The following is a 17,379-nucleotide window of genomic DNA, read 5'->3' on the forward strand; positions in this document are numbered from 1 at the left end:
GTGGCTGTGGAACGTCTTAAAGCTTAAATGTACAGAAGACTTCCAGACTTTCCAAAGATGTAGACTATGCACACTGTAATACAGCAGACAGCTTCAAAAATGAACTGCTTTGTTCCTTTAGTGAATCTTTGGCCTGACAATTTTTTTAATTAATTAATTCATTACTTTATCAGTCAAACTAAACCATGCTGTCTGTGAATCAGGATCAGAGCTGTTACAGATGAAGACAAGCCCGTTCCCAGATCACTGAACCCAACTGCCTGCAAGTACAGGGCAACTTCTTCAAAGACAGCACCCATCAGGAGTGAAATTCCGGCCCTTTTCAAGTCAATGGCAAAACTCTCTTCGATTCCAATGGGGCTGGCACACCACCCCAAACGTTTACATTGTGCCAGCCACAATGGGGCCAGAGCCAGGATTTCAGTCCACATGTTCACATGGTGCCACCCACAAAGGGGCCAGGGTATCATCCTTGACATTTACATGTCGTCAGTCAATAACCACCTCCGTTTATTTAGCAGCTTAGCAGAGGCCAGAAAAATCCATTTGCACACCTTTTTGTTCTTTGTGCAGTTGAAAAACAGTAGCTCAATGAAAGATCATGCCTTAATAATTAAGACCAATGCTCAGATTTAGCCCACAAGGTTCAATGCCAATTATCATCAGTCATCCTTTATGTCAGACTGTGACTCTTTGAAAAATACATAACGCTGTGAACCTTGGTGAGGAAGAATTCTGAGTTTCATAACCTTCTCACCTGCTGCTCGTGTAGCAAAAATCTCTGGAAGTCATGCAAATGAACTGCTGAAGCATCTGGACGGTCAGTATTTCTAGACCAGAGAAAAGGGAAAAATTTAATGTTTCATTAAAAAAAAAAAAAGGGGTAGATCAAATATCATTTAAGTCAGGGCCATAGCAGGACAATGGTAGAGAACCGAGTAAATTATATCATGAATTTACAACCTCATCCGAAGTCCACTGAAGTTGAAGGGGGTCTTTCCATTATCTTTAATGGGCTTTGGATCAGGCCCCAAAAGCAGCTGTCTAGCATCTCGATCACAAGACTTTGAATCAGAGCTTCTGGGTTTCCTTCCCAGCTTTCATTATGACTCACTCTGTCACCCTGGGCAAGTTACTTAACTTCTCTCTGTTTACCTTTTTGTAAAGTGGAAACAACACTCACCTCACTAGGATGTTGTGCATCTTAATTATGGTACTATAACAATATTATTATTGTAAATTATTTGCATAGCCATAATCCCACAAGCCATTTCTTCTGAATATTTATTGGATGAGCTGACATGGAGAACCAAAACCTGATGCCAGCAGTCCCAATGAGTTCAATAAATTCTACTCAGTAGGCTAAAGAATTGGGCCCTATATTAAAGGCAACCATTTCTAAAGGAACTTCTCAAATGCTTTAAACAAAATTGTAGATGTAATGTTCAAAGTTATGAAAAACTAGTCTCAGAAAAGTATAATAGCAACAATACTTGTCACTTTTATGCTGCAGCATCTCATTTCTTCAACAAGCTGTACAAACAGTTAATTTTCAACTCCCCTAAATAAATATTATACCCATTTTACAGACAGGGAAACTGAGATTCAATGACATTCCATGATGTGGGATTAGAATTCTGCCCTGCTTCTGTCAAGTCCATGCACCACACGCCTCTTCAGTTAAAAATTAAACTTCTTCATCAGAAGACACAGAGACAACTTCTGTCCTAGGCTAAGCATGAGCAGCTCTGACTGAAATCCATCTGTGGGCAAAGTATTGGTTCTTATCAACAGCTTCCTTATGCCACTTTTACTCTGTCCTTACTCAGGAAATCTTCCACTGAAGTCAGAATTTTAGGAAGAGTGTCTTAAAATGTGAGATGTTAAAATTCATATAAAACGGTATATGAAAAATTTTCATTCATCTTAATGAGTACCATAGCAACAAGATATGCCACCTCTGATCACTAATGAAAATATCATAATAGAGAACAGTGACATCACTTAAAAATTAGAATGGACTTTGAGATTCCATGAAATCTTTGGGTATGCAAAGTCCTGCAGTGTTATAACCAACACACACACATGCACAAAATTATAGTAACAGGAAATCTCACCCAAGAATGAACACGGAAGAATCCTTTTTGAATTCATCAAGAATCTTAAGAAGAGGGGGGGGAAAAGAGAGACACACAATGATCAGAAATATCTGTAACTATTAGCAGGGACAGAAATGTCTACTTGCATTTTATACAAGCTATGTTAGCACGATAAATTTTGAGTTAAAATGAAAAGTAAGAAACAACAGACTGTCATGTGTCGTGATTACACTTCAGGCCTTCTCCATGTAAAAGCACACAATTCACAGCCAAACTTGGTTTTGCTAATGCACATCATAAACACAAGCAGTCAAGTTTCCTGCTAGATTGTCCAGAAAAACTGGAAACATGTATTTTGTATCATATTTAGTCACCTGGATACAAAATCTAAACTAAATGGCCTCCAGGTTGGACCAGCAGAGTACAGAGCTTGGGAAACTTAGTTGTAAACAGTAATTAAGCAAGTTGAGGAGTCTCCTTGAAATGATGCACCAAGGGTGTGGACAATCAGATAACTAGTCAATCAGATAACCTCACTATACTGTGCTATGCTCTCCTCTTTAAGTAACTTTTTTCTGTTTAAGTGAAGTGTCATGAAAAGAGACATCAACAAGGTTAGCTAAACAAAGAAGTCTTTTTAATAGCATTAGCTTAATCTGCAAAGCTGAAAAAAAGAATTACTAATAAACCATGCCCATGTACAACTGAGGATAGAAGGCTTCAGTTTTAACTATGTCCTACATATTTGCAGGCACAATTAACAGGGTGCAGAAACTAGCATTCAGATATTTATGCCAACATTTTCAAACTTGGGTGCTAAAGTGAGGCACCTAAATAAGAGCCCTGATTTTCAGAGATGCTAAAACACTTACAGCTCCCATTGACTTCATGAATCTGGATGGAATGAACATTTGGAAGTAGTGATCAAATAGTTAACCAAATAAATCACTAGCATAATTCCATGGCATTTACACTGTCACAAGCATGTCATGCAGTACACCAAACATATTCACGTATCATCTCTAGACATAAGTGAGAATGGCAGTGGTCATTATTTGGTGATCATGACATGTCACCGGCATAATTTAAAGAGTATCCTTTGGCATATGGGATAAATTAAATTGGGAAGTCATGCAAAAATGAAAACCTTATTTCACTTAACATTTATTAATTGCACCTGACTAAGGACATCCTACAAACTGGTCAGAAAGACTCACATGACAAACAAAATCCCATTACATGTGTGCACACTTTCACCTTTTAAACACCTAAGAAGCAACACAAACTTCTTATCTATTTATTTTATGAATCCAGTTATTGGCACTGATTGTCACAGACACATCAAATACAATACTGTAAGTGAGGGCTTCTCTATGGTGGGGGTAAGGAGGAGAAATCAGTATTCACCTTTTATTCAAACCAAGCAGGATAATAGTATGTAGAGATTGGCTATCTATCTATAAATGAGCTTACCGATTTCTGCTGTTCAAACATAATTTTCTTGTAGAACACGTGAAATTGTTCGAAGCTAAGTTCTTCTTTGGGAGCTCCTATTTCCTGTGAGGAGGAAGTATTAAACAGTGTATTTGGAATATCCTAGGTTACACCTGTACAGCAACACATGTGACATACCCTTTCCAGGTGCAGGGCCGGCTCCAGCATTTCTGCCGCCCCAAGCAAAAAAAAAAAAAAAGCCGCGATCGCGATCGGTGGCGGCAATTGAAAAAAAAAAAAAGCCGCGATTGGCGGCAGCAGTTCAGCAGCAGGTCCTTCGCTCCTAGAAGGAGTGAGGGACCTGCCACCCCCGAATTGCCGCAGGTGCCGCCCCTCTCCCTTGGCCGCCCCAAGCACCTGCTTGTTAAGCTGGTGCCCGGAGCCGGCCCTGTCCAGGTGCCATAGTCTTCCAAGGCACATATGGCTGCCATACTTTTACTTTAATTGTTTTGACATGATGGCTAATTGATTTCTTAACAACATTAATATGCTAACTGAACAAACAGAATCTTGATTTGTAATACACTGTTCCTGCCCCTCATCTCTGTCCACTACCCAGGCTCAGAGTACCAGCAGGCAGTTAGCCAGTTGCTCACTTAAGAAGGCAGCTGGCAGATTCTGAAGAATGACTCATTCAGTGCTCATTAGCCAGAGTACCAATAACTATAATTTGGGACTTGGAGAATAGAGAGGTATAAAGCAAGAAAAATAAGGGGATCTTTAATGTTCCTGCAGGGATGCAAAGGGGCCTCAAAAGTTATTAACAGTAGTTCACATTGAATAGAAACCAAAAGTATTGCTTCATTCATAATGCAAATTCTAGCCTTAAAACAGGCAGTGACCAGATCTTCCTACACATTTGCAGTGCCGACAAGAGGGCCATAAGCCTGATTTTGACTTTGGACAATACTGCAATATTAATAACAGTAATAAAGATAATTAAAAAACTCTTCTGCATTACATTCAAACCTAAACTCTGAAATTAACCAATATAAATCAGATTAAGTCACATGATAAGAAGCAAAAGCCACAGGTAAGATGCTGTATATAAGAGTCAATAAATATTTTCACCAAATATTGGCCATCAGGTGCTTTGGATAATTACCGCAAATTTATCCTTCAAGAATTTCACGCTGCCTACTTTGAAGTTTACTAAGGGAAGTATGGTCTTCAGTTCTCTAAGGCTGATACTGAAAAACAAGAGGGCAAAAACAGCATTCTATTAGTATCTATGCAACCTACAACTATCCAGTGGCATATATTTTCATCAACACAAAAGTTAAATTATTGATACATTTTTAAAACATTCTCTGTCCATAGATCAATCCAAGTGCAACAGAAGTCTACTGACTTCTTTGAAAGTTGGACTAAACCAGGGGTAGGCAAACTACAGCCTGCAGGCCGAATCTGGCCCGCCAGCCATTTTAATCTAGCCCTCGAGCTCCTACTGGGGAGTGGGGTCTAGACTGGGGCTTGCCCCGCTCCGGCGCTCCAGCCAGAGTCGGGGGCCACTCCACACAGCTCCTGGAAGCAGCGGCATGTCCCCCCTCCGGCTCCTACCCATAGGGGCAGCCAGGGGATTCCGCACGCTGTCCCCGCCCCAAGCACTGCCCCCACAGCTCCCATTGGCCAGGAACTGCAGACAATGGGAGCTGCAGGGGCACCACCTATGGACAGTGCAGCACGCAGCAGAGCCGCCTGGCTGTGCTTCCACATAGGAGCCGTGGGGGGGAAAACATGCCGCTGCTTCCAGGAGCCCCTTCAAGTAAGCGCCACCTGGGGCCTGCACCCCTGAGCCACACCCCGGCGCCCCAACCACCCTGCCCAGGCCCTGATACCCTACCCGCCCTCTGAACCCCTCAGTCCCATCCCAGAGCACCCTCCTACACCCCAAACCCCTCATCCCCAGCCCCACCCCAGAGCCCGCACCCCCAGCCGGAGCCCTCACCACCACCCCGCACCCCACCCGCCTACCCCAGCCCGGAGCCCCCTCCTGCACTCTGAACTCCTCATTTCTGGCCCCACCCCGGAGCTGCACATCCAGCCAGAGCCCTCACCCCCTCCACACCCCAACCCCAATTTCGTGAGCCCACCATATAATTTCTATACCCAGATGTGGCCCTCAGGCCAAAAAGTTTGCCCACTCCTGGACCAACCTATACTGACCTTGTTATAAAAACAGTAAATTTCCTTTTTAAAGATACATAGGTAGCAAATGTTGTAAAAGTTAACGATACAAAATTCAATTGCCCTTAAACCAGTCCCTGGTTTTGTGATCAGAAAAAATAGCATATCAATTCTGGGTCCCATAAAATTCAGCCTGAACCTGTTTATGCACACACGAACACAGACACAAATGGACAGTTGGCACATCTCCAACATATACGCACAGTTGTCCTTCTCCATGTGCAAAACAGGTATTCTGCAATCATGCAGGAACAACACTTGTACACACATTTTTAGGAACGTGAAATCTAGAACAGCATTTGATAACTTCAGACATCAATTCCAACCGCTTTTCATTAAGGTATTACAGTTGGTTTTTATTGGTGAAAGACTGCTCATGCAACCCTGGGGCATGCTCCTATACTCCTGACTCAAGCAAAATTTGCACGAGAATAACTCCAGAGAGGGGTTCCTTTGAAGACATAGCATCATCCACACCCATTGTCCAGCTCTAGTGTCCACAATTCACATTTGGATAAATTGGAGAGGATTTAGAGAAGAGCCACAATACTCCTGAGGGAATTTTGTGCCAAAAAAATAAAAATTCTGCACCAAAAAAAAAAAAAAAAATTCTGCATATTTTATTTGTCAATAAATAAATGTGGAGGCTCCAGCATGGCAGTGGGGGCCACCGTGTCCCAGGGTGGAAGATCACCCTGCAGCCCCCACCCTGGGACACGGACTTGGCAGTGAGGCTGCACCCAACGCTGACAAAGCACAAGGGCCAGGTCTGCCCCAGAAACACCCCGGGACCCTGCCCCCTCCGTGCTAGGTGCACCAAGATAGCAAGCAAGAGGAACAATCCATGTGTGGGGCAGACAGGCTCAGCCTGGCAGGATCGAAGTGTGGAGAGGCTTAGTGTGGGGATCCAGCTATGGGGTGAGAGGGTTCTGTGTGGGGCAATCTGGGTGCAGGTGGCTCAGTGGGGTGCCTAGGTGTGGGGGAGGGGCTCTGGATGCACAGGGGCTCAGTGGGGGGGTGCAGAGGGGTAATGGTCCATGTGATGGTGGTTGGGACTCAGGGGGGCTCTGCGTGTCAGGGGCTCCGGGTGCTGGAGGTGTGGGGATCTGTATGCAACTGGTTGGGGCTCAGTGAGGTGGGGGTCCAGGTGCGGGGGGCTTGTTGAGGTGGTCCAGGTGTGGGAGGTGGGGCTCCTCAGGGTGGGGGTCCTGATGCAGGGGGTTCAGCGGGAGGGTGGTTTGGGTGCAGGGGGTGAGGCTCGGCGGGGTAGGGGCTCAGGTGCAGAGGACTCAGTGGTGGGGTTCTGGGTGCGGGGGGGTCCCGATGCATGGGAGCTGAGCAAACTGTGGAGCAGCTACCTCTGTACAGTGACCCCTCCCCCTGCGGCTGAGAAGCGAATGGGGCTTCAGACCTCCCATCTCCCTCATCAACTTCAGCTTTGGTTTCAGTGTATCAGAGTGCCTCACGATCTTTAATTTACGTATTCCCAGAACAGTGCTATCATCCCCATTTTACAGATGGGGAAACTGAGGCACACAGCAACTAAGTAGTCACATAGAGTGTCTCTGGCAGAGCAGGGATGGGAACCAAGGCCTCAAGTTCTAGGCCTTTGTTGTGACCCTTTAGATGCCAATGCTACTCCAAGCACTGGCTAGAAATGGTCACATGAGAGCAAAAAACCCAACAATTAACACTTGTAAGAAACCCTTTTGATCTTCAAAAAGTGTTTTACAAATATCCATCCACACAACTGCCCTGTGAGGTATCATCATCCCCATTTTGCAGACATGGAAACTGAGGCAGAGCAGTCAAGAGACATGGAAACTGAGAGATCAGTCAAGAGCCAAAGAGGGAGTCAGTATTGGAGCCAAGTTTAGAACTCAGGAAGGTCCTGGTCCTGTTGTCAGACCATTAGAACACACACTTCTCCCATTGCACCCACGGGGCTGAGCACACTGCCTCTCAACAGCTCTTTCTGGACAGGCAAGCAAAGGCCTAAACCTAGGGCTGACTTCATTACTGCATATGGCAGCAAAGCTTCACTGCTGGGGCTAGCCAGGAAGTGTCAGCTTTATAATTAAGTGACTAAAAATAAAATGAAAAAAAAAAAATTAATTGCAGCATTCATCTGTTTCCTGGAGTTTTCCAAAGGTGGGAATCCTCTCTGGGTAAAGTGAAAACACCATCACCTCACAATTCAGCACACATCCAAGGGGGGTCAGTTATGTTACCTTCCAGTGGTAAAACAACTATGGAAACTAACATAACCTTAACTAGATGTAGTATCTCCTGAAGCTTCTTTGCCCTATGGCTTTCCTTTGTTTCATGGTTCTCCCCTGTTGTGGTGCTTTCTTATCAAAATGCATCAGCAACAGAGCAGGTGCCAAGTGCAGTGAAGTGATCTGGCATCCAGTAAAGAATGGTGCAGCTGGCGCACTTTGTCCTCCCACTCCAGACTAAGCGAGTCAGTCTCTGATATCTAAAATCTCTGTGAGCCCCTACGCTTGAGAACCCAATTCTGTTCGTGCCCTTCCATCTCGGTTTGTATCGCAATCATCTGCCCAGTACTACAGATTGCTTGCAGAATGGTGTTATTTCCTGCAGTAACATGTTTTCATCCAGACAATGAGAACGTTTTATTTTACTCTTAGGAAAAGGCTAAATGAGAGGAAACGAATGTTATTTTCTGCACTGAACCAGAAGTACAAACATTCATGCTGCTGGGAAAACGGGACAGCTAAGCTGCATTAAAGTGCCACCCACTGAGGGGTTAATTTCCTTCTCAAGGCATCGTACAACTTACATCAATTCTAAAGAGAAATTTGCAGCTGAATTTGCAAGAGAGCATCCTCTGCACTGCAACAGGCTATCCAGCACCTCAGCTAGCAGAGCAAGGATTCTCTCTCGCTCTCACTCACCATAAAGGGAAATTTTGAAGACTAAAATCTACGCCATTTTTTGCATGGGCCTGAAGTGAGCAGCTTCCATTTCCCACAGGAACCCAAATATGCCACCTCCATGATTACAATATGCTGCGGCTTCCTCAGCCGAGAAGCATGAATCCTGAGGTAACTCCTAAGCCCTAGGTCTCCTCCCCTGACACATAACAGAGTAACAATCGCAAACCTCCAGGCCAGTTTCACCAAGTTATATTTACCAAAGCAAGTTCTTGCAAGTGAGAACTCTGCAAACTCTCTGGAACACTGCCACAGTCGCCAGTCTAATTCTGAAAGACCACTGCTGGCTTCCTCCCACCTCTATGTTCAAGGACTATCTTGTGTTCCCCTTGCCTAACCTACCCCACTCCCCGGATCTCCAGGATGACCCTGCTCCATTGGTCTCTCTATCCCTACTCAGACTGTCCCCCCCCATGGATCTCCTTGTCCCTACCTCACCTTCCAAGGATTCCCCTGTCCTTTCACCCAATCATGCTCCCCCTCCTCAAGGCTCTGACTCAGTGTGGGGAGGAAGGACTGTTGTGGCTGCTGCTGTTAGGCCAACTCTATCTGTGCCCCTCCTCACTCTCTTCACCCTCTCAGGCAGTGCTCGGGGCATAGCCAAGGCAGGAGAGCAGAGTCCCAGCCTCTGGGTTCCCACTTGATTAGCCTCTCCAAAGGAAGCAGCTCGGTGCTGCTGGGAGTGGGGAGCTGAAAGCGGGAAGGGGAAAACATCCCCTCTCCCTGCCTAAAACTACACTCATCCTAGTTCCAGCCATGACGAAAGGGCTAAAAGCAAAATGATTCAGTGGTGGTCATTTCCTTCTCTGTTACACTATGTATACGCATCAGTGAATTTCATATGCTTGATGTCTCCGTAACAAAACTGAACACAAATTACTAACGAAAGAGCAGGTGCAGTGTCCCGGACTCTCACATGTTACCTAAGTCACAGCTTTCTTATGCAAAGTGATGTTTGTTACTTTAAACTCCACTCCTATACTTCATGTAGAAAAACTGACCATGAAAACTAAGCAAAATCTAAAAAGGGTGAGATTCATACCTGTTCCTTCTAGTCTGGTCAACAGAGTAGATCTGCTTTCTCAGCCAACTTAAAAAAAAAAAACAGAAAAGTTATTTTAAAGAATTAAGAGCAAACAGAGCCTGTTCAATATCACAATTTCAGTGATGAAAGTAAGTAGAGATATTTAAACTGGAAATCTAGCACATTCTGAAAAACGAGTCACAAGCATTTTCAGGTGCTGCATCTGCCCTGATTATTTTTTGTGGCTTTACAATAATATTTTCCTATTTCTAAACAAAATGTTTTTGTCCCCTTGTTGCTGTGTGACAAGCCCACATAAACAAGGGAAATGACTAACCATACATATGGGAAACAGTGAAAATAACTGGGCACAAAGGAGCCAGATCTTCAGCTGGTATAAACTGGCATAGCTCCATTAAGTCAATGGAGCTACACTGATTGACACTAGTTGAGGATGTGGTCTCAAATATCGTCAAACGCATGAAGTAAAAATGAAAAAGAAAATCCACTTAATCTCTTTTAGCTGTAATAATCTTTGACCTCTCTTAGGTTAAAAAAACATAAATCAGACAGAAGTGTCAATTTTAGGGCCAGCATCCCTTTAATGATATTGGCAATACTGACAGGGAAGATCTGTTTATATAGACATGTTTCATCCCAAAGGATAATCATAGCATTTCACTAAAAACTTCATATACTCTGTCTATACAGGAATCACTTTGTTGTTGCTGAAATGCAGACACCTCTAGAGTGATGCACAGCAACTGTATAACAGCACAGAGCAACACCATACAAAAGTTAAAGACAGGAAGTGAGGAATACTTTTTCCCAGTTGAAATTGGATTTAGATGGGCAGGGCATCAACACCTGAGCTGCAATTTGGACAAACAACCGATAAAGAAAGACAGGGTAGCAGGCCATGACTTTCCCCCACTGTTAACAAAAGGTGAAGGGGGTGAGAAAAGATTAAGTCTGGGAGGGAGCTCAGGGCCTGTTGAGAAGAGGGGGATTCTCTGCCCAGGGCTGGGTGGTGGGAAGGGAGAGGGGGGGAAAAAGAGGTTCTAGTTATGAGATCCTGAGAAACTCTGGTTCACTTGAAACAGACGCCAACACACACATAGACCAGACATTCCCATGAACTTCTTAAAGACTTTCTTTGGCATCCAAACCTGGAACCAGGTGAGTTTATATAACAAATCAACCAACCAAAAATAGAGCCAAATCCATCACAGTGTAAGTAGCCATAACTTCATAGAAGACTATCAAGTAGCATATGCTTCTACAAGATCTGAATTTGGACCACACTTTCTAAGCATAGCATGTGTCTGTAGAGTATTGCTCTTAATGTAACTGACAGACCACACTGGTTTCATCCTTGAAAATGTCTTTTCAGTTTTTCACTGTCAAATTGCAAAGAAGTGTCAAGCTGTTGAAGAGTCTCTCATAAACAAAGGGGGGAAATTCCATGTACCTCTCTGTGATTGCAGGTGTGGACGCGTTCATAACCTCTTGATGCAAGATATTCAAGCCACACAGCCATTTATCAGCATCATCTTTGGAATCAGCTGCAAAGATTAATACACTGTGAGAAACATTAATACATAACAAAGACATAATCTGTGATGTTTAGATAAGCCCTGGTGTATGAGGTGGGTTGGCTACCCATTCTCTACGATAATCTCACTACAGAGCTTTACGCTGCCAATCCAACACATTCCAATGAAAGAATCTATGTTAATTCTTAAGGATTAAAAAAAAAAAAACTGTTAGACCTATCTAAAACATCTCCTTTTAAAACTTTGTTCATCAGAACATAAGAAGTTTCAAAGCTGCAGCAGAATTACTGCCAACCTACAACTAGGTTCTCACTGTGATACAGCAGAATTTTTGCTTTTTCCATCTTCTGTTCTCAAGGTGACCAAAGTACATGCCATGGGCTGAATGTAGCCCAGAGCCACCCTCTCCTTTAAAATGAAAATGTGGCCGGTGGATACTGCAGATTCCAGCATGCAATGCTCTAACCCTAATCCTTAACATTTCTGAGTGGCCTGCAAAACAAATCCTTCATCCTGGCTGCCATAATCACACCACTATGCACAGTCTATGCCAGACTATGGTTTGGGGGAAAGTTAACTTCTTGCATAAGAGGTGTATTTGGGAGAAGAGTCTTTAAATTCCCTCAGACTCCTGCTGCAGAATTAGAGCTCAGATGCTTGTTCCTTTCATCCTGAGCTTTACATTTTCAGGTCTATTTTCAGAAGGAAAATGGCTAGAAATTTTATTTTGTTCCAAAATGAGTTTGCATCTACACTTCTAGTACCCACAAACCAGAAGGGCCAGCTGGTGATGATCCAACCTGATCTGAGTAACTACTAGTCAGATAGCATTCTGGGAGCTACAGTCCCTGTGGGACACAAATTTGTATTATTAAAGGTGCAGGTGGGTTGCAATTTTCCTTTCATGCTGCAGATTAGGCGCAGCCTTTGCAGCCCTCAGTTGGGCAGAATTTGGACAGCCCCGCGTTACTGCATTCCAGTTCAGAAATTCATCAAAGCATCCCTCCACCAAAACAGTCCTCCTGAAGAATTATTTCCAGCCAATATCTCCAACTTGAGCAATTTCTGCAATATCCTTTAAAACAAAAACAGTCTCTCAAAAGATACAGATTGTTTTTAAAAGTATACTTTCAAACAATGCTGTATTCTCCAAAACTGAAGCCAGAGCCCAGCTTCAGATCCCTGTGGAAATCTTTTTCAATTAGTTACTTTTTTGGGAAGGACAGACACCACCCATTGCCAGTCTAACTGTCCCAAAGCAATTCTGCCCATAAAGAAAGCTGCCATTCCCCCTTAAGTAACAGTTACTTTGTATTGTTCTCAGAAACCAAGACAAAGTGCTTTAATAAAGAAAAGGATTTTCCTGAAATTGAAAATATCAGTCATGTTGTTCTGAGAACCAGTGTTATGGCAACATACCTCCTGGTACTGATTGTTCTCAAAGTACTTGCAGAGACTAGATTCTGAGAAAAAAACAAGGGGAAAATACAGCCCAACAGTGCTGAGTGCACAATTATATTTAAAGTGATGCTGCACAATCTGAAATTTCAGGGATATTATGGGCTTAATCTAAATTCAAATCTGGTATGTGGAGCCAAATTTTCACAAGTAGCCATTAATTTTCATTGTGCATGCTCCTTCACATGTAAACCCACATTTGAGTATACCAATCCTCTGTGCAATACATTATTTCACAAGCATAAATATGGGGTTTGCTTACACACATGGGAAAGTACCTCAACTAGGGAGTGCATCACTTCCACATTTAAAAAAAAGCTCTATGGCTGTTAGGATTATAATGCTTACAACACACTGATCACTTCTCTACTCTACTAGGAACATCTTAAAAATTACTTCAGTTTTTATTACAACTTTGCAAGTGAATTTAATGTTCATGAAACTGACAATGTTGATCAAGCATAGGACCAAGGGAATTCCCATATGCAGTGAAACCAGCAGTCCATGTATTCTTGTACCAAGGAAGATTCAAGACCCCTTCGGTAGATAGTTATCCCCTTCTTCCTAATCTCCATTGATTAGAAATTGTTTTATGCCCTGAAGTATAAGGGTTTAATATCACATCCAAACTCTAGTTTTGGCTTTTTTTTTTTTTTAAAAAAAACACCCTTTTTAATGTAATTTGATGATTTCATTTTCCATAAAAATATCCAATCCATTTTTGAAACTTTCTAAGCTTTTGTCTTCAATGGTATCTTGTGGCAAAGAGATTCATAGCATAATATTGTGTTGCGCATAAAAATATTTCCTTGTATTAGTTTTCAATTCCCTACCTTTCAATTTGATTAACATCCCTTCTCCTCATATAGACATACACAGCCCTTACAGTGCACTTGAGCATACAATTCACCTCCTATTCCAGTGCTTGGCCTCTCATAGAGTCTGGTCAACACTACAGAGTTAGGTCAATGCAAGCCAGCTTATGTTGACCTAACTATGGAAGTGTCTACACTTAAATTTTGCTCCCGATGTAATTGCCCTGCTATGACGACTTAATAACTCCACCTCCATGAGGAGTGTAGAGTCACAGTTGTATAGTTAGGTCAACGCAATGTCAGCGTAGACACTGCGTTGGTTACATCAACTGTTACTGGCTTTCAGAAGCCATCCCACAATGCCCCACGCTGATAGTACAATTGATTCAAGCGTTCCTGGTAAGGAAGCGCACTGCTGACACAAGGAGCAAAGTGTAGACACGCACAAGCAATGTAATTACTGTCACGACCGTATGCCAACATAAGTTAGGTTGACTTAATTTTGCAGTATAGACATGGCCTAAGTAAACAGACCCTGCCAGTTGTGTGGTTGTTTTTTCTGATGTGGTCACTAAAAACTATGCTATGGATCCTAAATTCACTTTTACTTGTGACCCCAGGCAGGTTTCAGACCCAGGGGTGAGATCCTGGCCACAGTGAAGCCAATGGCAAAATCTCCAGACTTCAATAGGGCCAGGATTTCACCCAGGTCTCCAGTGTTAAAAAAAAAATCTCACCTGAGATATTTAACCGGAAAGGATCTACACTGCTAAACATGAGTGAATGAATAAAAGATATGTACTTCATAAAAAAGACTCTCTATAATGTTCCTTCTAAAGAGGCATCAGGAAGCTGCAGGGTATAAAGAAATGGATCAACAGAAACATACACATAGGGATTTACTATATATCTCCTGCTTATACCTCACACTTGTGCCTTGCAGTGAGAAATAGGCATTTCATCTTCCTAAAACATACAGTGCTGGTGTCAAGGAGGGCACAAGGCTGCTTGCAACAATTCAGACACCTAAAATGACCCACTCATAAGCCATGAAAATGATCATTTTAAACAACACAAGGAAAAAAATCTCACCTAATTAATTATTTTACTCAAAAATTACAAATGCCACAATTCAGGGGCATTAAAAGCAGTAAGGGGAAAAGGGTGCTCTCTCTCAGCCTCCTCAATTTTAAATGTTTGGTATGTGTTAGGAAGGCCAGGGGAAAAGAAAAACAGCCTAAGCTTTGCATTACTGCTCTGTCAATGCTATAAATCCCTAGTCTGGAGGGTTTACTGTTTAAGGTTTAAAGAAGAAAGACACACACACACAAAAAGTACCTGCTAAGCTTAAGGTGTTGAGAACAAACTGGGTACCATAAAAAATAGTGAAGCAATGCTCTTTATACTGTGTTGCTTTCCCGCGCTCAAAATCCTTTGCATTTTTCCCAGGGCGAATTTCCTTTATTTCCATCAGATCCACTGAAAGAAAATAACATGTGTCAGTACAACCTGTGCTTACATAATTCCAGCAGAGACCAATGCAAAAAGACAAACATGTCAAAACATTTATTATTAATTATTATTATTATTATTGTATTAATTTATATGATTCTGACATCTGGGACTTGCTATTGTGGTGACTGCCTAAATGTGTTTCAGCCCTCAAGGCTGGGCCAGGGGAGACTGGGAGACGCAGAGGCGGCTTTTTTGCAGAAATTTGTTAGTCTCTAAGGTGCCACAAGTACTCCTCGTTCTTTTTATTCCTGGGACCATGACGCTCTCTCCACTGACCAAGTTATATATCAAAATCAATAGGCTCGACAGGAAGAGTTGTCCGCACACTTTTGCAGGTGTGATATACTTTGGCACTGGAGTTCCCTTTTTGAATGGCAAACTGTTTGGGGGTACTCTAAATGGACAACACACCACCACCACTAGTTGATGTTACTTTATTTGCACCATGAAACCAACTCAAACTTTTTCTGGTCTGCAGAACTTGAGCAGTTTTTGTGGGAAATCTACACTTTACACTTACGTTTCAGAACTTTTTTTGGCTAAGCCTCAATGTAACCATTACGATATCTATGAACCTTCCTCTGCTCAGATCCAAACAGGTCTCTGTCTTTTAATACAACTTTTAGCACTGCTGAGTGACCTATGCCTTCCCATAGAGCATAGCTACACTTTAAAAAAATCATGAAAGGAGAACACTGTGCTGATATATGGCCTAGAGTCAGTCCTTATCATAGCCCGAGGCCTAGGTCTGCATAATATTTGTGAGGCAGCACTGAAATAGAATATGTGCACTCTTACGATAAGATATTTATTAGAAAACTGAGGAAGTGGTTTCGTTCTGCCCGTAGACTGGACAGAAGCACGCATGGCTCTTCCTACTTTTGACAGGTCAAGAGTTACTTGTTACAGGATGAGGAGTGAACCAAAAAAAAAAAAAAAGTTGCACAGCTGCTCTTGAAATGTGTTTATCAAACCATACAGTGTCAGAGGAAATTGACTGGGGGTTTCTGTTTGTGTGTTTTACAATTCAGGGATACAGACAATGTATTTTAAAAGAACACCTCATTGCTACTAGATCACAACATCTCAAATGTAGTGAAATAAAGAGGGAAAGGGCTGACCACCTGTTTCTAAAGCTCTGTGGGATGATTAATTTTTATGTGATGTGGTTTGGTGTGAGGTGGTGGAGAGGGTTGATCAGCAAAGCCTGGATGGTGGAATAGTCATACACCTAGGAAGTTCTTATTGTGAGTGAGACTATCCCAGACCAAACTTACTGCTCCATTTGGAGTTGTTTATCCCAGAGATGACATTGCTGCTGGGAAAGGGGAAGAAAATGATTATTATTTTGTATTGAGGTAGCCCTTATAAGCTGCAGCCTTTGACCAAGTCCCCATTGTGCTAGGTTCTGTAGAAACATGGAACAAACAGACAGTCCCTGCCCCAAGGAGCTTTATTTCCCCCAGATATTTATCTGCAAGATAAAGTGACCACTCCTTCTCCCAGATTCCACCCACTAACTCCCAGTAAGAATAGTGGGAAAAAATAGATGGGAAAAATCTCCATCCACATTTTTCAAATGTGGCTGCATAGAGTAGGCCCCTAAATCTACATTTAGTAGGGTTACCATATTTCAGCAAGCAAAAAAGAGGACGGGAGGAGCCCCGCCCTAGCCCCGCCCCTGCCTCTCCCACTTCCCGCCCCCCTCAGAACCCCCAACCCTCCCCCCGTTCCTTGTCCCCTGACTGCCCCCTCCTGGGACCCCTGCCCCTAACTGCCCCCCAGGACTCCGCCCCCTACCTAAGCCTCCCTGCTTCTTGTCCCCTGACTGCCCCCTCCTGAGACCCTCCCCCCATCCTAACTGGCCCCCTAGGACCCTACCCCCTACCTGTACCCTGATTGCCCCAACCCTTATCCACACCCCCACCCCCAGACAGACCCCTGGGACTCCCATGCCCCATCCAACCACTCCCCACCCCCTGACAGCCCCCCCCAGAACTCCCGACCCATCTAAACCCCTCTGCTCCCTGTCCCCTGACTGCTCCGATCCCTCTTCCCACCCCTGCCCCCTGACAGCCCCGCCCCCAGAACTCCCAACCCCCCCGCTCCTTGTCCCCTGACTGCCCCCTCCTGGGACCCCTGCTCCTAACTGCCCTCCAGAACCCCACCCCCTACCTAAGCCTCCCTGTTCCTTGTCCCCTAACTGCCCCCTCCTAAGACCTCCCACCCTAACTGCCCCCCAGGACCCTACCCCCTACCTGTACCCTGACTGCC

At 43.6% G+C, this 17,379-nt stretch overlaps 1 protein-coding gene across 1 annotated transcript in view; it reads right to left on the reverse strand.

Moving 5' to 3' along the window:
* Window positions 1–17,379, reverse strand: part of PLCG2 (phospholipase C gamma 2) — an 86,801-nt gene that overhangs the window by 43,297 nt on the left and 26,125 nt on the right. The window contains exons 2-8 of the mRNA XM_065416466.1: window positions 14,929–15,069; window positions 11,233–11,326; window positions 9,780–9,827; window positions 4,699–4,783; window positions 3,573–3,656; window positions 2,118–2,161; window positions 758–830 (exon numbers count right to left, since the gene is read on the reverse strand). Of these exons, the coding sequence (XP_065272538.1) occupies window positions 758–830; window positions 2,118–2,161; window positions 3,573–3,656; window positions 4,699–4,783; window positions 9,780–9,827; window positions 11,233–11,326; window positions 14,929–15,069 (569 nt within the window). The remainder of the gene's footprint in view (window positions 1–757; window positions 831–2,117; window positions 2,162–3,572; window positions 3,657–4,698; window positions 4,784–9,779; window positions 9,828–11,232; window positions 11,327–14,928; window positions 15,070–17,379) is intronic.

This window comes from Emys orbicularis, chromosome 14 (genome assembly GCF_028017835.1).
Source record: "Emys orbicularis isolate rEmyOrb1 chromosome 14, rEmyOrb1.hap1, whole genome shotgun sequence".
Classification (NCBI taxonomy): domain Eukaryota; kingdom Metazoa; phylum Chordata; order Testudines; family Emydidae; genus Emys; species Emys orbicularis.